Here is a 24,405-nt window from a genome sequence, read left to right as displayed (position 1 = left end):
TTTTATGTAATTATATGATTATTTACATTTTATTATAATGTAGCCTTCAAGGGTGCTTCTGTATCCAGCTTGATGTTTGACGTCCCATCTTTGATCTATTAGTTGTGCGATGGAGGGGTTGCGTTCGTCCGTTTAATTCATTATCAAAATTTTCCCTGAGGAGAAATGAATGTTTTGAGCGCCACCAGCAGATGGCGTGAGTCTGCACCTCATACGGGTCAATGTTGCCAGGGCAACTTTCAACAACAATAACACCGATTCCTCACGTGGCAACAGACCTTGTGTTTTCTGCTGCTTTTATTTGCTTTTTATGATTTAAATAATATATTTTCAGTCAGTATTATAGTGTGCGAGAATGACTTCGACGTTACAGCCTGATAGCGAGACTCCGAATGAAACATACACATTTTCTAGTCGTCCACGACCTGTTCCAACTCGTCTCAAATACAAGGAGCACGCGATTACACTGTAAATAAGCGCCCTTTATTATATTTCCTGTTTTTTGTCTGATATGGTAAAGTTTGCCTTGAAAGCTAGCCAGCTAATTAACGATACCTGCATTAAACCGACGGTTAGTAGTTTGTTAGCTAAAGAGACTGAAGGGTCTGGGATTTTTTTCTGCCATCGTTGTTTTGTTGTATTTATATTTCGTTTATCGCTATGTAACGTTAGGTTGGCTAACTTCGTTTTTTTCATGGGATGCAGAAACGAAGGACAAGGAATCTATGGAAACATTATGTATGATCGACGTGTCGTTAGAGGAAATACCTATGCCCAACACGTTCTACCACGTGTAAGTAAGAGTTTATGTACTCAAGAAATGCCGTAGGCCTAATTATCTTAAAAAGTTTCTAACTAAAATGCGAGGAGAGTCACTCGAACATTTTGCTGTCAGAAGACAGTAGATTTATTATGTTGAAGATGATGTATTACTTATCAAACGGAATTAATTAATGAATCGTTTGTGTATAATCAGTACTTTTGCAATATGTTTTTGACAGACGTCTCAGCCCGACCTTGTTGAGATTCAAAGGCAGCAAGAGGCTAGAAAAAGATCCATCGCAAAAAAACGGGCAAAAGAGTTTCACTCAAGAACCCCAGACGCACTTCAGGGGAGAAAACACACAGATGTGCAGACTGGTAAGTAAGGATGACATATCTTGTCACTTTGTTGCTATTTCTTATTGTAATGTTTTTATAAAAACAAATTTAAATGTGATAAGAAGGCCCTGTGATGGACTGGCGACCCGTCCAGGGTGTATCCTGCCTTCCGCCCAATGACAGCTGGGATAGGCTTCAGGACCCCACCGCAACCCAGAAGGATAAGCGGTTTAGATAATGGATGGATGGATGAAGTGATAAGAAGTGGTGACAAGTCAGAAAGCTGTAGCTAACTTCTTTCTTTTTGAATAAGAAGTGTTAGTCCGCAAATAGCCTTCACTGTTGTCCGAATGACACCTGTTTTTGTGGTATTTCTGTTTTTGTGCAGTCCTTGGAAACTCCAGTTAGAAAGGACAGAGGTTTTAATTATACAAGATTATACAAGAATTATATAACAACAATTTCACAAGAAATATAGCTTTGGAGATAACAGACCTACTGAGCATAGGCCTTTCCTGTATTTGATTTTGTTGGTCTTTCACTTTAAGTAACCTTGCACACCATATGAGCCTTTGGAGTTAAGAAAGCTATAGACCAAATCACAGTGTTTGTAAACTGATATGTCAAATATTGTGGGTGGAAATGGGGTCTATATGCCTTTAAAAAGTGTGAAGGTGCCCAGTTTTCCCCTGCTATTGCTGAGAAGAGAGAGCATGAATAAAGAAGTGTGTTAGGAAAACTGCTTTTTGCTTCCCACTTTATCCAGCCCACGGTTAAGTTCAGTTTGTTCCAGTTCCTCCAAAGATGTTTAGTGGGGTTGAGATCAGGGCTCTGTGCAGGCCACTGGATTTCCTCCACACCAAACTCATCAAACCATGTCTTTATGAAGTTCACGTTGTGCACAGGGGCACAGTCATGCTGGAACAGGAAAGGGCCTTCCCCAAACTGTTGCCACAAAATTGGTAGCATATAACTGTCTAAAATATTTTTGTATGTTGTAGCATTAACATTATCCTTCACTGAAATTAAGGGGCCAATACCCCAATAGCCCAAAACCTGAAAAACAGCCCAAGACCATTATCTCACCTCCACCAAACTTTACTGTTGGCAAAGTGCATTCTGTTAGGTAGTGTACTCATGTTGACATTTACCATCTGTGTGATGTAGTCGTCATAAAGTTTATACAAGCACACTAGCTCATGAGCCAAAAAAAAAAAATATCCAAAAGAGATGGGGAAAAAAGCTATTGAAATCAGTCTGGGAAGAGTTCAAAAACAATTTCTAAATTCCTAGAACATCACTGAACCTTAGTGAGAGCCATTAACTACATACAGGGAACCCTAGGAACATTGGTGAATCTTCCCATGAGTTGCCAGCCTGCCAAAACAGGGCAGATCATCAAGTTATCAAGTTCTGCATGTCACAGTAAGAATATAATGCACTGCAATGCGTAACATTCAAAAGAGAAAAGCAAATTTTACATTTTGGAGTGGCCTAGTCAAAGTTCTGACTTGAAGCCAACATAGATGCTGTAACAGGGCCTCTAATGAGCAGTTCATACTTGAAAACGTATATATCTGAATTAAAGCAGTTCTGCAAAGAAGATTGGGCTCACGTTGCTCCACAGTGATGTGAAAGGCTGATATCAAATTACTGAAAATGTCTAATGTCTAATATTACATTTTATTTTGAGATCTAAAAGCATTTATTTAGATAAATATGCAGCAATAGAGAAAATCTGGAAGAGGCAAACACTTTTTCATAGCACAGTAAATCTGATCTTTTGGCTTGAAAACATTCCTTATTGTTTGCAGAGAGTGAAGCAGTGTCATAGATCCGATGCAGTTCAGTTATCTTACGAGTCCAACAATTCAAAAGTATTCTTGCATTCTGTTTTGAAATTTGATTTGTATCTCAGAGTTATACTTGGAGGAGCTGAGTGATCTTACTGAGGATACCAGTGTGGGATGTCAAACAGATGCATTCCTGGACAAACCAACCACTCCTCTCTTTATCTCTGCCAAATCTGGAAAAGATGTAGCCACACAAATAGAGGAAAGCGAGGTACAGGTAGAACTTTTTCTTCATTTTTTAACCTGATTTTACACTTCTGCTTAATAGTTATGCCCTCTTCTAAAGCTCTTTTAATAATTAAGGCTGTAATTTGTCTGTGATCACATTACAAGAGCATCAAAGTTAGAATTAAGCAATAGTTTGTCAAACTTCAAATGTATACAAATTTTCGTTTACTACAAATGATGTTTATTAGCCAAGACATGTTTGGTATCTGAAATCTGCTAATTCAGCTAAGAAAAAACTTGAATCCTACCAGTTAGCACTGTGAAAACTGCATGTGTAAATCATAAGTATATATATATAAAGTTTATATAAGAAAAGTTTTAGGATTGTGCATTAGGATTGTCATTTTTTTTAAATATTCACTATTGTTCAAAAATGAAAAATGACTTTCTAATGTTGATATATTTTGTGATTTTATTCATAACAGTTTATGGAAGTACTAGGTACCTGAGGTGGTTCGTTAATGTATTGACTAGAGAGATATAAAAACAACAACATTTAATTTTTAAAAATTATTATTATGTATTATTATTGGTAATACTTATTTTTTATTTCTTTTTCTTTTTCATTCTAAAGAAATCAGCCTCCACAGTTTCACGTATTCCCTCCAAATTCACACTCCAAATTCTGTAGGATTTTTTCAAAGTGATTACACAGCTTAGAGCTGGCTCTTCATCATCATCATCATCATCATCGTCGCTAACCGCTTAGTCCAGCTAGGGTCGCAGTAGCAGTTGGGAGAGCAGAGAATCCCAGATGACCCTGTCCCCCGCAACTTCCTCCAGCTCATTTCCGGGGACCCCAAGCCGCTCCCAGGCCAACCCGGAGATATAATCCCTCCAGCCCATCCTAGGACGACCCCGGGGTCTTGTCCCGGTAGGCCGTGCCTGGTACACCCCCACCGGGAGGCGTCCAGGGGGCATCCAGATCAGATGCCCGAACCACCTCAGCTGGCTCCTCTCAATGCGGAGGAGTAATGGCTCTACTCTGAGCTCCTCCCGGATGGCCGAGCTCCTCACCCTATCAAATAGAGTGTAGCCCGCCACCCTGCGAAGAAAGCTCATTTCCGCTGCTTGTATTCGCGATCTCATTCTTTCGGTCATTACCCATAGCTCATGACCATAGGTGAGGGTCGGGATGTAGACCGACCGGTAAACAGAGAGCTTCGCCTTATGGCTCAGCTCCCTCTTCACCACTACAGTCCAGTACAGCGACCGCATTACTGCTGCCGCCTGTCCCAGCCTGCGGTCGATCTCACGATCCTTCTTCCCATCACTTGTGAACAAGACCCCGAGATACTTAAACTCCTCCACCTGGGGCAAGTCCTTTCCCCCCTACCTGGAGTGGGCATGCCATCCTTTTCTGGGCTAAGACCATGGACTCAGACTTGGAGGTGCTGATCCGCATACCAACCGCTTCACACTCAGCTGCAAACTGCTCCAGTACCAGAAAAGCTGGTCCATTGTTCCACGGCCGGGACGGAATCCGCATTGTTCGTCCTCAATCCGAGGTTCAACTATCGGTCGAAGTCTCCTTTCTAGCACCTTGGCATAGACTTTCCCAGGGAGGCTGAGCAGTGTGATACCCCGATAGTTGGCACACACCCTCCGGTCCCCTTTCTTAAAAATAGGGACCACCACCCCGGTCTGCCAGTCCAAGGGTACCGTTCCCGAGGTTCATGCAATATTGCAGAGGCGATAGTCAGTGGCAAGGCACCAGAGGTGGATGAGATTCGTCCGGAGATGCTTAAGGCTCTGGATATTGTGGGGCTGTCGTGGCTGGCACGCCTCTGCAATATTGCATGGCTCTTCATATGACTAAATATATTGATGTCAGCTTTTCCATTTCTTGTTACAGCTTTTTGACTTTGATGTGGAAGCCCAGCCTGTGTTGGAGGTGCTAGTAGGAAAGATCATGGAGCAGGCTTTACTGGAGGTTTTAGAGGAGGAAGAGCTAGCTGTCTTGAGGACACAACAACGCGCTTTCCAGGAGCTACGTGACACTGAAATGGTGGAGGTTGAGCGCCTGGAGGAACAGGAGAGGCGTCGCCGTGAGGAGAAGGTACTATTATCGTGAATCTAGGGTGGTCTTACAGTATACATTATATGTATAGCATGCCAGCATTAATATTAAATGGCTAGTTCCAGTGTTTGCATTTTGCCCCAAATCTGATCACTAAATATCCTCTGCTCTTGGCAGAGAATTAGAATTTATGTTTACATTGATAAATTGATTTATTCATTGCATTATTGCAATATTTCCACTATATTTACATCTAAGACAGCATGTAAAAAAGGCAGCATATGTTGCTCCAAAATGTGTTCAGCATTAATGGTACCTTCACAGATATGCAGGTAACCCACTAATACACCCCCAAAATGACAAATCCTGGCTTTTGAACTTGCTGGACAATCTGGATGATCCTTTTCTTCGTGGGCTCAGAGAACACAATGTCCATTATTTCCAGTCTGAAAGATTTACTCATCAGACCACAATACACGTTTCTACTGTGAATCAGTCTATTTCAGAAACATGCTATTTTTTATTGCAGTGCTGTCTGAGGGGTCACAGGCATTCATTTGAGTTTTTGTGGCCTTTTCCTTTATGCACAGAGATTTCTCTAGATTCCCTGAATCTTGATATTATGCACTGTAGAATGTGAAATACCTAAAATCATCGCAATTCCTTAGCTGAGAATTTTTTTAACTGTTAGATTTTTTGCAGATGTATTTTTTACCGATGCATTTTTGGTATATTTCTCCAAGTATTTCTCAGTAAGTGTGTATCTTAATGGACATACTGTCAATGTTTATTTCCTTTTGTGCTGGAACAGATTGTGCCAGTGTGTTTATCCATGTTTATATTGTCTCTTATATGCAACAAGTATCTTCTTTTTATAGCCTCTTTTCTACTGTATGGCCAAACTATTCTGAACACAGAGAGTAAATTGTTCGGGTGGACATGGTTTGGCATGAAATGCTTAAAAATTTTCCCAGCATGGTTTCCTTAGGATGGTTAGCTAACTGTGGCTATGATTTAATGACAAAGGTTTTCACTGAATGGCTTGACATCACTTTTGTGATGCCTCATCTAGGCAAAAACAGTTAAAAAAAACTCAGAAGCACAATGTGGCCATGGCAGCTATTCAGCCCTACAGCAAATGCCATCATCTTGTATGCCTGTTATCTATTCTGATTGTCTTTTCATGTTTGCTGTTTTCCTAATGCAGGACTGCAGAATTAAGCAGAAAAGGGCAGTTCTAGAGAAGGAGAGAGAGACAGCAGAAAAAATTGCTGCTAGAGTGTTCGCTCAGCATTATCTCGCTGACCTGCTTCCCTCAGTCTACACCACTCTGGAGGACCATGGCTATTTCTCTGACCCAGTGCAGAGAGGTGTGCATCCCTGCCTCCAGTTCTTTGTACTTCAGTCAGTGAATATAGAAATATAGGAATCTAAAAGACAGCTTTGATTGGAGAGTATAATATAAATATATATCGCTGCTGTCGGAAGAAAACCTTGTATCTCTGTTTATGTTAATTTCAAAATGCCTTTTGCCATTGACATTGTGGTCATGATGAATGGACCAAAAGAAATGGGCCAAAATTACTTGGAAAAAAATCTGGTTCCATTGACATACATAAAGGTGTTCTTCCGACAACAGCGATATATATGTATATATGTATGTATAGGAAAAAAATATATGTGTGTGTGTATATATGTGTGTGTGTGTGTGTGTGTGTGTGTGTGTGTGTGTGTGTTCCCCCCTATTACATCATAACTCCTACTTCTCTTGAAATATGACATCTATAGGTTATATAGTTATACACGTATTATATCGGTTTTTATCTTTTAATCTATATCCTTACATTTATTTAAATATATCCTCACCCTCTGTACTTCAGATATAGAGACAGGATTCCTTCCCTGGCTGGTGACGGAAGTAAACAGTGCTTTGGAGAAGCGACAAATTGCACTTACAGTATTTGACAGTGAGTTCATGATTTTTTTTTAATCTTATATATTTATTCCAAATGAGTATTTTCCTTCAGATAGATACAGCTTCTATCTGCAGAATGTTTTCAGATATTGGTAACAATTTTCGAGTGGTCCCTTGTAGATGATTAATAAACTCTTAACAGAGTTTCAGTAACATATCAGTGAAGTAGCAGTAGTACAGCTTCGGAAAACATTGAGGCAAATGTCTTGAAGATGTACTACTGATACATTACTTACATTAAGTAGATGTATATGTTTCATGAAGTAGACTTTATATGGTACTTCCATTAAGCAAAGCCTGACCATACCCAAAGCCTAACTCTCACTCTAGCCTGAATCCTAACCTTAACCAAAATCTTATTCACTAACAGAATGGTGTCAGCATCATGTCTATAACAGCTTGTTGAGGATGTTGAGGTGGTGTGTATTATGCCTGTTACATGTTTAGTGACCTCTCGGGTTAACATCTACAGATATAAATTTGAACACCAAATAAAGGGAAAAACAACTGAATTCAGCAGGTTATAAACAAATTTTATTTATGCAGGAAATTAAACATTTCTTGATAATGTACTGAATATATTCACTGCTGCTACATAATTCCTGTTGATTAAGTTGTTGATGTGTTACTGAGAGTCTATTGAGTATTTAATCTAAAAAGGACCTCTCAAAATAAAGTGTCACCCAGGTATTCAGTGTAGTTTTTTGATACATGTGGAAAGTTAGAGCTTTGACATCCTCATTAGTTGCTTCCTTTGGAAGCCTCTAAATTTCTGTTGTACTCCTCTGCCTCCACTCCATTCTAAGAATGGTAAAAAAAACAATGCAATATATTAAACAAATTAAAGCATTGCCAGTTCTTTAGTTGGTGCTATAGTTACACTTTCCTCTCTTTGATTGTAAGAAAATCTCTATAACTTTCTACTAAGTCCTCCAGGGTGGTCATTCCTTGACAGCATTGTTTTGTAGTTTTCATTTGACCTTCTGAAGAACAAAAGAATTAGGTGATTAGTATTTGGATTTTTAAATCAAATTTCTGGAGAGCTTAGCATATAAAATACATTGTAGAACAAGCTGTTTCTTTGGGGTCACTGGTAAGTTTGATATTTAATGTGCAACTAGATTGTCAAACATAAAAAATATACAAAGTTCTGCTCACCTTGCTTTGTCCACCGAAGATAAGATCACTAAGTTTTAGGACTTTAAGTCACTAAGCAGAATCGCCAGCCTCTAAAAAGTGTGTTAAACAGCAAGTTCTGTTGACTGAGGTTGAGGCATCATGGTGTTGTTTAGTGTTAATTGCAACTGACAAAAAATGTTGGGAAGTATTTTAAATGCACTATTTTTAAAATATCTTTTTTTAATAATTCATCCAACCATCAAATAGAGTATTTTTTGTATAAGTGTTAAAATCAGTTCCATTTTAAATTGTTTCTAAGCATCTAAGATACTGTTCAAATAATTGGTTGACAACATTTTCCAGATTGGTGTGGTAAGGTCAGTCATTTTTCAGATGTGTTGTAGAAAAAGTCATGATATTTATTTGACTGGTGTTTACATAGTTCTAGCTGCTGAGTACTACGTTACCATGTCCTGGATAACATATAATATTTAACCTCACCATAATCAGGAACTTCTTACCTAAAACCATGGCCAGCAAGGTGAACTGTAACTATTCTGAGTGAATTCACACTCCAACTGACTCTTTATTGTTCTGTTACAGTTCTCATCCAAGATGTGACCAACTGCAGAAGAGAGATGTTTCAGATTGTCAACCCTGAATGATATTGCCTTCCTCTGTTGGTAAATTCATACAATTTACAAAATATTTCTCTTATCATTTATTCGTAAAATAATAAGGTCTGTAATAAGGTCTCATGAGCGTGTTAACAAATGTGTCTCATTTTCACCATAATGTAATATGCTTTTGTCATACTGGTTCCTTTACTGCTAATACATGTTGTTGATCATGTTCTACACCTAAAATCACTGTCATTAATAGATCATTTGTAATACTTTTTGTTTTTTCATGCATTGTAGCTTTTACAGACTGGCAATTCTCCACTGCTTCAACAGAGCAGAGAATTTCAAAGAGCGAAGATTATAAATATTATACACTAGTAGCACAAGCAACATTTGCTGTTTGTATTAATCATAAATACATTTGGTTAACAAATGTTAATGCAAATGTTTCATGTAAACATTTTGTTGGGTTTCATGTAATGGCAGTTGCAAAGGTTTACCATATACAGATGCAGACTAACATAAGAATGTATAGGATTTTTAACCCTTTCCCATTGCAATTGAGTATAAGATTAGACTTAAAGGGATACTTTGACCAAAATGAAAACTGAAACCATCGCTACTGTTGTATGTGCATTTTGTTGTTGCTGTAGTCTTTCTGTAGTCTTTCCTCTTCTGATGTTATATCTAGAATGTTGAAGGCTGCTTCTGGGGTGGATGTTTGGCTAAATTTCTTTTTTTCTGTTAGCTGGTATATGTAGATAGCTAAAGTTACTGCTAGGAAGCTAAACATCTTATTGCAGTCGTTTATCGTTCAGCCTTTATTTAAATACTGAGGACATTGAGGGTGACCTTCATTTACAACGTAGCCGAGCCAATACTGAAATCAGGGATTGAACATTTTTTATTGTAAAAACATATACACATAAAAGTGATAAATAGTAAATAAAAAAATAAATCAGAATAAACTGTAAAAATTGCAAAAATTAATTAACATAAACATCAGATCAACTAGGAATAAAATAATATTAAAATATAGTTAATATATATATAAAAAAATATAAATATAAAATAAATAAAAGAATAGAAAATGTAAAACTATAACTTAAAAGTTAGTATAGTAAAATAAATAAAAAGAATGATACATGTAAAACATAATTGTTTTTTTTTAAATATTAAAACATAATAATAAATAACTAAAACATACCAAAATCTGCGGCACGGTGACGTAGTGGGTAGCGCTGTCGCCTCACAGCAAGAATGGCCTGGGTTCGACTAGGGTCATTTCTGTGTGGAGTTTGCATGTTCTCCCCGTGTCTGCCTGGGTTTCCTCTGGGTACTCCGGTTTCCTCCCACAGTCCAAAGACATGCGGTCAGGCCAATTGGACATGCTAAAATTGCCCCTAGGTGTGAGAGTGTGTGTGACTGTGTATGTCTGTCTGTCTGCCCTGCGATGGACTGGCGACCTGTCCAGGGTGTATCCTGCCTTCCGCCCAATGACAGCTGGGATAGGCTCCAGGACCCCACCGCGACCCAGAAGGATAAGCGGTTTAGATGATGTATGTATGTATGTAACATACCAAAATCATATTGAAAATGAGCAAAAATCAAATAAAACAATTACGGGCTGAGTGGAAGTGGTTAGAGACTAAAAGATTAAAATGTTCATGTGACACCAGCAAGCAATGTTGTAGAGATTTCTGTAATGAATTCCAGCTCACTGGTGCACTATAGCTAAAAGCAGATTTTCCCAGTTCAGAAAACACTCTTCGCACTTAAAGGGTAATCCAGTTATTATTTAATCCAGTATGATGGCATATGGCCAGTAAGCTCTTTATGAATAAAAAGAATCCAGTGTGTCTCCAGCACAGCTAGAGATGACCAGCCATCCTTCTTATATAGTACAGTGATGGGTATTGTAGAGGTCACAAGTAATGAATCTTAAAGCAGAGTGGTGTAAAGAGTCTAAAGATTTCAGAATAGTTGCGAGTGCATATCTGCACATCACCATAATTCAGAATAGACAATAGCATTGCTCTGACAGTCTTTTTCCTTGTGTGCATTGGGAAACATTTTGTTTTGATACAGGAATTTTTTTGTCTAGAAATATCCACATATTTATATTCACTAACTTTTTCAATGTCAGATCACTTAAGGGTTGTGATTTTAAAAATGTTAAAATCAATGTTTGGGGCTCTGGAAAATAGCATAGATTTATTTTTCCCAACATTTAAGACTAATTTATGATTGTAAAAAGCTGATTGTAAGGCATTAAAAGAATACAGCAGTTACATTACAGCACCACTATAGCCAGCCGAGCAGTACAGAATGGTGTCGTCAGCATATAAATGTACTTTGTCTTTGACAAAGGAGGTGGCATTGCCATTAATATAGATATTAAATAATTCTGGTCTGAAGATTGAACTTTGATGTACCCCTTAGTGATCGGTAGTAGTTCAGATTTACCTTGTCCCAGGGCCACACATTGCTGACTATCCAAGAGATATTTTCTAATCCAGTTGACAGCACTGTGGATAAAAATGATATTTTGTAGATTTTTCAAAAGTATGGAATGATCAACTGTATCAAAGGCTTTGGAGAGATCAATAAAAATGACTGCACAATGTTTCTTGCGATCAATGTCAGTGAAAAGATTGTCTAAGATAATAGTAGTAGCTGAGATTCTAAGATTTTGCCTTAGCATGACAGTATCGAGTTGGGTCTATAGTTATTAAGATCTGAGGCATCACCTGTTTTTGGAGTGGAATTAAATGTGCTGTTTTCCAGATATTAGAATTTCTGCCCAATAAAACAGATAGATTAAAAAGAAAAAGAGGAGAGAAGAGATGCGAGAAGAAAAGAGAATTGAATTGTAAAGAGACTATGTCTTCCAGCAAGGGCTGGATCCATTTCGAGGCGCTTCCAAGTTGGTATTATCAAATAAATGTCCAGCAGCTGCGAAGTGAGTATTAAATGCTTGGCAGAGCTCTCTTGCTGATGATCATTAACTAAGATATGAGTTGCAATAGGCACCGGTTTGTTTTTGAGTAAATTGACTGTCCTCTGGAATTTGAAGGAGTTTGAAGCTGAATTTGTAAATAACTGAAGGTGACATTCTGCTTTTGCTTTTGTGACGTAGGAAGTATATTTATTCCTTAGTTGCCTGAGAATAAGCTATTGGTTTCTTTCACCATTTCTTTTTGCAAAGGCCCATACTTTATTTCTTGCATTGAGAAAGGAAGATATTTCAGTGTAGTATCTGTAGTAACTTCCTTAAATAATCATTACAGTGGAGTAAATGGATTACTTACATGACAGGAATGAAGATAAAAAATTATGAATTCTGTCACCGAGACTGTTGAGGCTGAGGATATAATGCTTATAGTGCTGCTTTTAGTGTTTGTTATGAATACTGCGTAACACAACAGATAACATTAAAGTCTAGTATACAGCCAGAATGCCACTTTAATATGTGTGAAACTGTGAGTGTACAAACATTTCTGTACTGCAATCAACCTACTTTTATTAATGAATGTGGATGTTAAATGCAAAAGTCCAGCTGGAAAAAGGATGTGGGAAGGGTCCTCATTTGAGACAGAGCACAGCCAGTTTAGCAGTTAAAAAGAGACACCAGTAAGCAATAGAGAAACGATGAGACAAGGAACTTGCAGCAGAAAACAAGCACAATGAGGTAGAGGGTGGTAGGATGTGGAGCATCCTTGAAGTTCTGGTAGTTGTGGAGGACATTGTACAGTACTGTGCAGGATCACAGACCACCCTTCATTTTTTATTTTCTAGTTTAAATGACAAGGACAAGTTACTCATTTTCATTCACAAAAACTTTCAACATCAGATAAACAGTACATAAATATTTCATCTTTGAGAGATATGAGACATTTAAGCTCCACTCTTGCTTCAAATCTGAAAAAATCCACAGATGTTTCTGTCTGTCCTTCCGCTGTGAGAAGACAACACAGCGTTGTTTTTTTAAACTGTCAATAAGCTGTTCCTGAGAAAAGGAAAATTTGCACTAGAACACTAAAACTGAGTTGTGGAGTAAGGTTTTATGGTCTGATGAGTCTAAATTTGTCATTGGAATTACTTGGATCATGTGAAGCAGCAAATGGTACCAACTTCTAAAACTCGACTGAATTTGGAAATTTCTTTAAAAGACTAAAACAAGGCTTCCTAAATGAATAGAAGCTTTAATGAAGGCAAAGGGTGGACACACAAAATACTAAACAAACTGACATATATTTAGTTATTAAGACTTGTGTGTGATTTTCTGTTATATATATGTTGTCTGCTTTTTCCTGATGCTGAAAAATGAATAACTTGCACTTAGTGGCCATTTTGTCAGAATAATGGGTGGTGAATGTGAAACACAGACATAACTGGACACAGAGAAGGGATTTGGGAAGGGTGCTCAAAAGAAAGATATTAAAGTGGTAGTTTGGCAAAAAATCCACATACCATTTCCCTTACCCCTAATGAGCCAAAACATGTTTAGTGTCCAGAGTTGGCTTTTTTATTTGTGCATGGGAGCTACAAAGCTAGTGTAGCTATCACCTTACAAAAGCATTGTGCAAAGTTAGCATCATGCAAACTACCTCTGTTTAGGGCATATGATGCCATGGGATATATACACTATATGGACGAAAGTATTGGGACACATTACGCCTACGTGAGCTTTTATTGTCAATCCACAGAATATGTTTCCAATGCTCCAGGGTCCAGTGGCAGTGTGCTTTACACCACACCATTCAATGCTCGGTATTGTGCTTGGTACACCTGCTTGGCCATGGGAACCCATGGCATGAAGCTCCTGGTGCACAGTTGTTTTGCTGATGTTAATGCCAGAGGAGGTTTGGAACTCTGCACTTATTGAGCCAGCAGAGCGTTGGCACCTTTTATACACTAAGTGCCTCGGCGCTCAGCCACACCGCTCTGTAACTTTACATGGTTGAGTTGCTGTGGTTCCTGAACGCTTCCAATGTTCAATAATACCACTCACAATTAATCGTGGAATATCTAGGAGGGAAGAAATTTCGCAAAACTGACTTGTTGCAGCAGTGGTGGCATCCTATTAGAGTACCACGCTTGAATTCAGTGAGCTCTTTAGAACGACCAGTTCTTTCACAAATGCTTGTAAAGGCAGACTGCATGGCTAGGTGCTTTTATTCACCTGTGGCAATGGAACTGAATGAAACAGCTGAATTCAATGATTACGAGGTCTATCCCAACACTTTTGTCCATATGGTGTATGCATCATTTCTACAGATTGGCTGCTTCCATAGCTACCAAGAACCCCATCCATTGCCTTACTTACAAGAATTTTTTGACCTAGTTAGTTCAAAAAACATTTTTTGAGTATGCTCTACACACACAAAAAAGGTGGAATATTAAGTGTTCCTCAGGGGTTCATTAGTAAAGACAGTGGTTCTGTTTAGAGCCATGAGTTGTAAATAGAACCACTTCATGCTTAAATGTTTCATTGCATGTTCTTCAGATTGATGGAGAATGTGTTGTATATGGTTTTACATAGAACATTTTTGAAAATGGCTCAATGTAGCTATGTTACCAGCTTGACATTGTTACAATAGCTGAAATATCCATTAAATTCAACTGAACTTCAAGTTCAGTGTGAAAGAGTTTTTTAAATTGGTCCCTAACCCTAAACCTAACCCTAACCTTAACCATAATGTTGATAATCAACTGAACATCAACAGAAACCTTGTTAATGATTTAAGTATCTGTAGAGCATCTATAGCATTGGCTATATATAGTTTTGCTCATAGGGGCTTGGACCCGGATTTTTCTGTAAAACACCTGTTGTAAAAATCGCTATATAAATAAACTTCAACTTGGCTTTGACTATAGGGGACCATCCAAATGAAGCGTAACCAATGTCATGGTTACATACATCTAATTAACACTCAATGAAACCATCCTGAATTAGATACTCTTTTTATATAAATACTTTTACTTTTTTACTTTTAGTACATCTAGGAACTTGTATTTTTATACTTTACCTGAGTACAAAAAATGTAAACCAACCAAATTTTTACCAGAGTATTTTTTTTTTTGAGAGTACCAAAATACTTTACTTCAATAAAGGACCTGTGTACTTCTGCCATCTCTGCAGAGCAGGCTCTATTTTTTAAGCAACCACAGTTTAGAGGGTTACCACAGGGGTATTGCTGCTGATTTGGTTTGGCACAAGTGCATTTTTACCATTTGCATCTAGTTGCTATTTTAGTTGCCAGAAATGAATGCACATGCGCCAACATGGGTGGAGGGGTGCAGCAGGGGAAGGGACACTCAGAATCCACCAGGGCAGTGGTATTTTCACTTTGGTTCAAAAGCTTGCACTGCCGACAAACTCAAGGGCAAAATTGTATTTTCCTGACTTCACACCCAGGTGCAAGGTACTGTGGCATTTTACACATGGTTTTGTCGGCGTACACTATTTAGAAGATTCCACTTGAGTATAAACAGACAACCTCACCCAATTATTAAATAAATGCAACTTACTGAATTATTTGTAACTGATAAGAACAAACAACAGAGTTTTTAGTTTTTTAAAAAACTAAAAACTTTTCTTTAAAAAACTTTAAAAAACTAAAACTTCTTTAATTTTCCACCTTTAGTAAAATTTGACATATGGAGCTATTGAATGAGTATTTTTCAAAAAGTCAAAAAGTATCAACATTTAAACATACTCAAGCATGTTTAGGTAAAATGTTAACAAGTGTGTAAAAAGTTGTGGGCAGGGCAGTTTCATTTTAGACTGATATAAATTTAGTTCAAATTTAAATTTAAATCTTGAATTAAGATTATTTTTAAAATTATTTTGTTGACGTATGCTTTATTTTATAATAATTATATTACCTTTGCGCTTGCACCATGATCACAAAAATAGGGCCCAGTGAAGTTTATAATAATTGACAGTATGTTGCAAAGCATCTTAAAGCTTGCATTTTGTCTGTACCTTTGTCCGATCTATGGGAAGGCAAGATGGCACCAGTGTCTTTGTCAGCGTGCCATCTGTTCCTACCTGCCTTACTGCTACCTGTTTCATGTGTGTTTGTGCTTGTGTGCCTCGTCCAGCAGCTACCTACAGTATCAGCAATTCAACTTCAATATGTTCGTGAAGCTTTGCTCAAAATACGATCTGCAATGGAGGAGTTGCAATCGTTTTTAGAAATGGATACAAACGCTCTGCTCTCTCTATTGATGTAAGTAAGTAAGTAAGTAAAGTTTATTTATATAGCGCTTTTTACAACAGGTGTTGTCACAAAGCAGCTTTACAAGGAAATGAGCATTACAAAAAGAAATCCGGGTCCGAGCCCCCATGAGCAAGCCAGTGGCGACAGTGGCAAGGAAAAACTCCCTAAGAGAAACAGGAAGAAACCTTGAGAGGAACCAGGACTCAGAAGGGGAACCCATCCTCCTCTGGTCGACACCAGATAGTAAACATTGTTGGTATAAAGTATTATAGTACAAAAACAGGGTAAAAGGTGAAGGAAACAATTAATTTGAATAGTTCAGTGATGCAGCAGAAGCAGCAGCATCAGTGGGGTCAGGTTGTGAGGGTGAGGTTTGCACGGTGAGCAGTGGCACCCGATCAAGGCAGCAGAGGCAGCAGCATCAGCAGCAGGATGGGCAGCTGTTCAACTCGGCAAAAGAAAGAGAGGAAAAACACAGTCAATGGGTGATTGATTAATTTGAATTAGTTTGAATGATTGATTGGTTCAAGTGAAAAATTTTGAATAGTTCATGCAGCAACAGCAGTAGTATCAGTGGGGTCAGGTTGTGAGGGTGAGGTTTGCATGGCGTTGTACAGCAGGAGGCTCAATGTTGGTAACCCGGTCCAGAGGGCTGGCGAGCAGTGGCACCCGATCGAGGCAGAAAAGGCAGCAGCATCAGAACGCACAGGATGGGCAGCTGTTCAACTCGGCGAAGAAAAGAAAGGAAAACACACAGAGAGGAAAACACACAGAGTTAGTTCTGTAATGGGTGACCGATCACAAATTACAGTGTTAGCAGAGACTCTGGCAGGTATAGAACTAACAGGGAAAACTAATTACCAAAGGCTTGAATATACAAGTAGGTTTTTAGCTTAGACTTAAACACTGAGGCTGTGTCTGAGTCCCGAACATTAACAGGAAGACTATTCCAAAGCTGGGGGGCTTTGTATGAGAAAGCTCTCCCCCCCGACGTAACTTTATTAATTCTGGGTACTAATAGTAAGCCAGCACCTTGTGATCTAAGTAGGCGGGATGGTTCATAGTGAGAGAGAAGTTCACTCAGGTACAGCGGGGCGAGTCCGTTTAGTGCTTTATAAGTCAGCAAGAGAATTTTATAATCAATCCGAAATTTTACTGGCAACCAGTGTAAGGCTGATAAAACTGGGCTGATATGGTCAAACTTTCTGGTTCTTGTAAGAACTCTGGCTGCAGTGTTCTGGACTAGCTGAAGCTTGTTAATGCTTTTGCTGGGACATCCAGCCAGCAGGGCATTACAGTAATCTAGCCTTGAAGTAATAAATGCATGAACTAACTTTTCTGCATCCTGTAGAGATAATGCATTTCTCAATTTAGCAATATTGCGAAGATGCAGGAAGGCTATTCTAGTAATATTAGTTATATGTGTGTCGAAGGACAGATCAGGGTCTATAATGACACCAAGGTTTTTTACATATGAGCTTGATGCAACTGAGAAATTGTTAAGTTTAAGTGTTAAATTAGACAGTTTGTTTCTAGCTGCTTTTGGACCAAGAAGCAGAACCTCTGTTTTATCTGAGTTTAGAAGGAGAAAGTTACCTTTATGTCTTGTATACAGTCTTCAATCTTGCTAAGTTTAATTCTATCATCTGGGTCGCTTGCTAAATATAACTGAGTGTCATCGGCATAGCAGTGGAAGTTTATGCCGTGTCTACTGATAATGGTGCCCAGTGGTAGCATATATAAAGTGAATAATACAGGTCCTAAAACAGAGCCTTGTGGAACACCATATTTTACTTTTGTGAGAACAGATGATTCACCGTTTATATTAACAAACTGATACCGATCAGTGAGGTAGGACCGGAACCAGGAAAGAGCTGTTCCTGTTACCCCTACAAGGTTTTCTAGTCTGTCTAGTAAGATAGTGTGGTCTATTGTGTCAAATGCCGCACTAAGATCGAGGAGGACCAACAAGGACACATGATCTTGGTCAGAAAATAATAATAGATCATTCACAATTTTTACTAGTGCTGTTTCTGTACTATGATGTGGCCTAAAACCAGATTGGAATTTTTCATGTATTTGATTCCTATGTAAAAAGGAGCTTAACTGTTTTGCTACAACTTTTTCCAAGATCTTAGATATAAAGGAGAGATTCGAGATAGGTCTATAATTTGAAAGTTCGCATGGATCGAGGTTAGCTTTCTTAATCAGCGGTCTAATTACTGCTAGTTTAAGAGATTTTGGGATGTACCCAAGGCTAAGAGAAGAGTTTATTATTGACAGAATAGGCTTGGTTATTTCTGGCAGAATTTCCTTGAGTAAACCTGTAGGAATCGGATCTAGCATACAGGTAGATGATTTCGCGGAAGAGACTATTTTAAATAGTTCATTTTCTTGGAGTAAGGTAAACGATTCCAGCCTCTCTGCAGGAATTATAATATTTTCAAGGTTGAGGCTGGCATTATGGGGAAGCAGGTTTCTAGAGTTTAATTGCGTATTCTGAATTTTCTGCCTAATTTTTTTCAATTTTATCACTAAAGAAATTCATAAAATCGTTGCTGCTATAGGCTGATGGCATCTGGGGTTCACTAACTGTTTTGTTCTCTGTTAGTTTAGAGATTGTGCTGAAAAGTAATCTAGGATTATTCTTATTGTTTTCTATGAGAGAGGAGAGATAAGCTGAGCGTGCTGTAGCAAGTGCTTGTCTATAGTCTGTAAGGCTCTCCTTCCAGGCGGACTGGAACACTTCTAGCTTAGTCAGGCGCCATTTACGCTCAAGTTGTCTGGCGTTCTGTTTTAAAGCCCGAGTGTTGTCATTATACCAGGGGGCGAGTTTTTTCTGCCTTACTATTTTACTTTTTAATGGGGCCACACTATCTAGAGTAGATCGAAAACTATCCTCTAAGAGCTTGGTCATAGCATCTAGCTCAGTAGGATTAGATGGACAGATGAGAGCGGCTGATAATTTAGAAAGGTTTCTAATAAAGCCACCAGCTGTGGAGGGATTTATTGTCCGCTTGACACAATAACATGGTGATGAACGCACATTACCACTAAAGTGAATTTCGTAAGAGATTAAGTAATGGTCAGAGACTGCTGTGCTCTGGGGGAGAATGGCTAAGTTATCTATGTTTACACCAAAAGTCAGTATTAAGTCTAGAGTGTGGTTGTGGTAGTGTGTGGGCCCCTTTATGATTTGGGTGAAACCTATGGAGTCTATGATAGATATAAATGCCTTGCTTAGTGCATCTTGGGGATTGTCTAAATGGATATTAAAATCTCCGACAACTATTATTTTATTTGAAAGCGTTATTAGACTTGATAGAAACTCAGAGAATTCCTGTAAGAACTGAGAATACGGCCCTGGTGGCCTGTAGACTGTAATTAGTGTAAAGGAATTTTTATGTGTTCCTTGATCACTTATATTAAGAAAAAGACCTTCAATAGAAGAGAATGTATAGCCTACTTTCTGCCTCACGCCTAAAGCTTTAGTATGGATGGTTGCTATACCTCCATCTCGGCCGCTTAAACGAGGGCTATGTGCATAGCTGTAGCCTGGGGGTGTGGCTTCGTTTAGACTAAAGTAGTCATCGGGTCTAATCCACGTTTCTGTGAGGCACAGAGCATCAAAGCTGTGATCGGTAATAATTTCATTAACAACGACAGCTTTAGGAGTAAGGGATCTTATATTAAGCAGTCCTAGTTTTAGACCAAAGGTGCTGTCACTGCAAACTGGTATAACTGGTCTGATATTAATCAAGTTACTGAAGCAAACTTTTCGAGGCTTTTTGATGCTTTGTTTTATTCGGGGAACAGACACTGTCTCTATTGGGAGAAACCTATGAGCATTTATATTTATAGAATGAGCATTTGTTACCCTATTTACAGTATAAAAGCTAGCAATCGCATAATCTTCAGCAGTAGCACTATCATAATGAGCTGTGGCGTTTCTATCTTTGCCGCTACTTACGTGGCCTTCGCTCTGGAGTCAGCGGATGGCCCTCTCAATGTTCCGTGAGAGAACTATGGATCCCAGGCGACTGGGGTGGAGGCCGTCCCTCCGGAAGAGCGCTGGCTGTTCCCAAAACGAGGCCCAGTTGTCCACGTAGGCCAAGCCGTTGAGGGCGCACCAGCCGCGGAGCCAGGACTGCAGCGCGAAGAGCCTGCTGAACCGCTCGGATCCCCTCCTGTAGGTGGGTAGCGGTCCGGAGATGACGATCCTGGCGTCCGTCTTCTTCCTGGCGGTGTCCAGCAGCGTCTGGTAGTGCTCCTTCAGGACCTCACTTGGCCGGTCGAGGATGTCGTTGGTCCCGACATGGATCACCACGGTCCCGAAGGCGTTTCGTCTGAGAGCCGAGGGGAGGCGCCTGGCTATGTCTAAGACACGAGCACCTGGAAAACAAGAAACAGTGGCATGGGTGTTTTTAACCTTTACTTGAACGTGGCGGACAATGGAACTACCAATAACGTAAACAGAGTCCTGTGTAGAGCGCCGGGGCGCCGGGGCGGGTGACGAGGTCCGGGGCGCTGGGGCGGGCGGCGGCGAGGAGGCCCGGGACGTAGGTGAGGGCGTAGGCGGTGAACAAAGGACGGCGAAACGGTTGCCGGAGGTGAAGATCGGCTGGGGCGGCGGTGAGGGTCTGCAGGGCCCTCTGCGGCGCTGGCGTTCCCAGGGACCATGCGGGGCTGGCGTGAGAACGGTGTCTCCCGGCGTGCGGAAAGACGACGCTGGCGCCACCACCGAGGGGTAAACTTCCCGGGTGGCTTCGAGCATCGACTTCTGCCGAAGGAGCTCGTCCTGCTTCTTCAGTAGGACGGTGATCTGCCGGTCCAGCCGGGCCAACTCTACGCTCAGAGTCTGGAGGGCGCGTTTCTGGGCGGACGCCATGGTGGATGGGCTGAGGGAATAACTGAGAGATAGATAGAGAAAAAGAGAGGGAGAAGACAAAATAAGAGGGAGAGGCATGAGGGGGTTAGCGGCCTGCTAACTGCAGAATTTTCAACTAATTTTCAAGTAAAGTTTGGACGCTGCTCGATCTGAAGTTCTAAGGTGTGCTGCTCTCTGTCGCTCGCAGTGACATGCTCTCTGTCGCTCGCATGTGTATTCTAGTTTTGAATCACTTCTTTTTAAAGTTGAATCCATGGATCCCCAGCTCTGTGTTCTTATCTACAGGCCACCTAAAACAAATAAGGACTTTATTAAGGAATTCTCTGACCTTTTATCTGTAGTAACTGTGATGTCAGACCGGATATTGATTCTGGGGGACTTTAACATTCACATATGTTGCCCCTATAAGCCTATGGTCAGTGAATTGAACCATTTGCTGGATTCATTTGACTTTACTCAGCATGTAAATGGCCCTACTCATGAGCATGGGCATACTCTTGATCTTATATTATCTCATGGTTTTAATGTAGACAATGTGACAATTTTTGAAGCTGCATTTTCAGACCACATGCCTGTTATGTTCAGTTCACTGAAAGCTTCACATCCTATGGCTATTAGAACTTCAGAACAACCTTCTAGAAAGTTAGGCCCCACTACAGCTACTCAGTTTGCACTTGCTTATACAAATTATTTTTTGTCTAGTGATCTTCACTTGGGTATTGAAGACCTAACTGCTTCCTTTCAATCTCACTGTAGAACTGTGCTGGATTCAGTTGCCCCTCTGAGAGTTAGACATCCTAGGTTTAAATCTCAACCTTGGCTGAATGATACTATTAGGACGGCTAGGAAAGAGTGTAGAATAGCTGAGCGCAAATGGAAGAAGGATAGGCTGCAAGTATCATTTGAGATTCTCAAATCATGTTTGATTAGGTTTCAGATCTGCAAAAACAGAATACTTTTCAGAAATTATCTCAAAAAAAGCATAAGCCAAAATACCTGTTTAATACAATAAATTCAGTACTAAATCCTCTTCCATGCCATGGCCCAGAAGCATCTCTAAATAACTTTAATGCTTTTCTGGATTTCTTTGTGGCCAAGGTTGAAAATGTTAGGTCTAATATCTCAATTTCTGTGACTAGGCCCTTTGCCTTTCAGCCAGGTATTCCACCATTTGAGAAATTCGAACTGGTTTCCTTTGCACAGTTATCTGACATTGTTTCTCACATGAAGTGCTCCACGTCTGCTATGGAAGTTTTTGACACAATTGGACCTGATGTTTTATCAATTATAAATGTAAGTTTAGCATCTGGTGCAGTTCCTGCGTGTTTTAAGCATGCAGTTGTTAAGCCCCTCCTAAAAAAGCATAATCTGGATGTAGGGGTTCTGAGTAATTACCGGCCTATATCAAAACTATCATTTTTGGCTAAAGTTATTGAAAAGGTTGTTTTTACTCAACTTGAATCTTTTTCAGACAACAACAAAATTTTTCAATCAGGGTTTAGGGCATTTCACAGTACTGAGTCTGCTCTTTTAAAAGTCACTAACAATCTTTTACTTAATGCTGATTCTGGTGACTGTTCTGTCCTGGTCTTGCTGGACTTGAGCGCTGCATTCGACACTGTAAGTTGATCGTGCTTTTGCTGTCACTGCACCAAGACTTTGGAATGGTCTTCCAAGTGACATCAGGCATGCTTCATCTATGACTGTTTTATAACAAAGCTTAAAACACATTTTTATTGATTAGCATTCAGCAGCTGTTGAACTGTGGACTGAGGTCTGTACACTTGTGTGAATGTATGGTAGTGGTGTTTGGAAGGTAGGAATCCTTTTTGTGTTTTATTGTAAAGTACTTTGGTTTTAAATGTGCTATATAAATAAAATTTACTTACTTACTTAATTTTTTATAGAGCAGTTTGCATTCTACTTCTGTGGCTAGAGGGAAGTGAAAACTGATTTCAAAACTTTTTTCAAAAAAAAAAACTTTAAAGATATTTCCTGACACTTGACATTTTGGTCATGACTTAATGAAATTTTCAATTTTCTCATTACAGGTTGTTCCTGAGATGGACTTCCAGTATCTATGGGGTGTGTGATCGAAAAATCAACATTAAATAACTAATAGAGATAAATAGAATTTAGCCTTTAATTGTATATTAATACCCAGAATAAAAACAGTGCATGGTACTGTGTTTCAATTTCACTATTATATAGGAAAAAGTAATTACTTATAATTAAATAAAGAAAATGTAAAATCTATACATAAATTAAACTTTTCTGACATCTTTCTTTTTTTTTTACCTTGTTAGGTCATGTCCCTGGTCATATCAAGCACAATTTATTATACCATACTATTTAAAAGACAACATTCTTGTTTTCCCATAATATTTTAATGGAATTGTAATGACTTTAGTATGCTTTGAAACATCTGTGTTTTGATTACATGCCCATGCACCAGTGTTATGTCACAGTACGGAAGAAAGAAGAAAAATGCGGTATGATTTCTGATTCACGTTGACTTAAAGTGAGCAGCATATTGACCTTATGGTCAAAGTTGTGTTTGCAATAGCAACAGTTTCCTTGGCACAGTTTCCTTTGCACTGGAAGATAGCATTCTAGTTTGCATGCATTCTAGCATGCAAACTTGGCCTTACTTGCTCACCTAGCACTGCAGCTCTGAGGTATGCCGTATTGTTTTATGTTTATATTTAGCATGACTAGAGCATGCTACCATTTTTTCCAGAAGATCTGCAGCTTGCAGGTGCCCTCTTAGATAGCTAGCCAAGGGAGTTACCTGTCCTAATAATAAACATATGCTGAATGTGGCTTTTCAGTAGTGAGAGGATATCTTGTTAAAACTGAAGAAAAAGGGAAGATGTGCTGATAAAATGAAGCTTGGGAGAAAGTTAACCTTTTAGCTGGACAGTGAGCCCAAACACAACATTGGAGTGACTTAATGGCCTACAGTGGTCTAGTCAAAGTCCTGTTTTATTGCATGCCATATCTGCAGTCACGAGATGTAGTAGCTTTGACATATTTTCTCTACCACTGTCTGATTAAACTAGTGATGGCAAGCCATTTTGCTCTACAGCAGCAAGAAAACTGTTGAAGTTTCTGCATGGTTACTGGCATTGATAAGTTCACAATAAATCTATTAAAACCCATCTATTTCCATATGAACCGCCAGCTTCCACCTCTATTTCAGGATCTACACAATCAAAAAGCAGATTAACAGCAGTATGAAGATGGGAGTGGGAAAAGTAGGGAGACATTATACATACTATATATAAGTTAAAGTTTGAGTATGTTGTCAAAATATACTGATGTTGTTAAAATTGGATGTATAGAGCCAAAAGAAAAGTTTAGTATTTT

General features: G+C 39.2%; 1 protein-coding gene across 3 annotated transcripts; it reads left to right on the top strand.

The window, feature by feature from the left end:
• The first annotated feature begins 246 nt into the window (after positions 1-246).
• rsph3 (radial spoke head 3) lies at positions 247-23,292 on the top strand. Of its 3 annotated transcripts, none has more exons than XM_036582235.1 (9): positions 247-468; positions 706-793; positions 1,002-1,140; positions 3,020-3,165; positions 5,038-5,241; positions 6,410-6,572; positions 7,083-7,169; positions 8,900-8,979; positions 23,088-23,292. In XM_036582235.1, the coding sequence occupies exons 1-8, from the start codon at positions 356-358 to the stop codon at positions 8,959-8,961; spliced, it is 1,002 nt and encodes a 333-aa protein (XP_036438128.1). In that variant the 5' UTR covers positions 247-355; the 3' UTR covers positions 8,962-8,979; positions 23,088-23,292. The 3 variants fall into 3 exon arrangements, with proteins under 3 accessions (XP_036438128.1, XP_036438127.1, XP_036438129.1); XM_036582234.1 differs by having other exon boundaries at positions 3,020-3,171; XM_036582236.1 differs by lacking the exon at positions 247-468 and adding an exon at positions 516-571 and having other exon boundaries at positions 3,020-3,171.
• Positions 23,293-24,405: the final 1,113 nt, after the last annotated feature.

This window comes from Colossoma macropomum, unplaced genomic scaffold (assembly GCF_904425465.1).
Source record: "Colossoma macropomum unplaced genomic scaffold, Colossoma_macropomum, whole genome shotgun sequence".
Classification (NCBI taxonomy): Eukaryota; Metazoa; Chordata; class Actinopteri; order Characiformes; family Serrasalmidae; genus Colossoma; species Colossoma macropomum.
The sequence above is the reverse complement of the archived record's forward strand: the minus strand, read 5'-3'. Positions and strand labels throughout refer to the sequence as shown.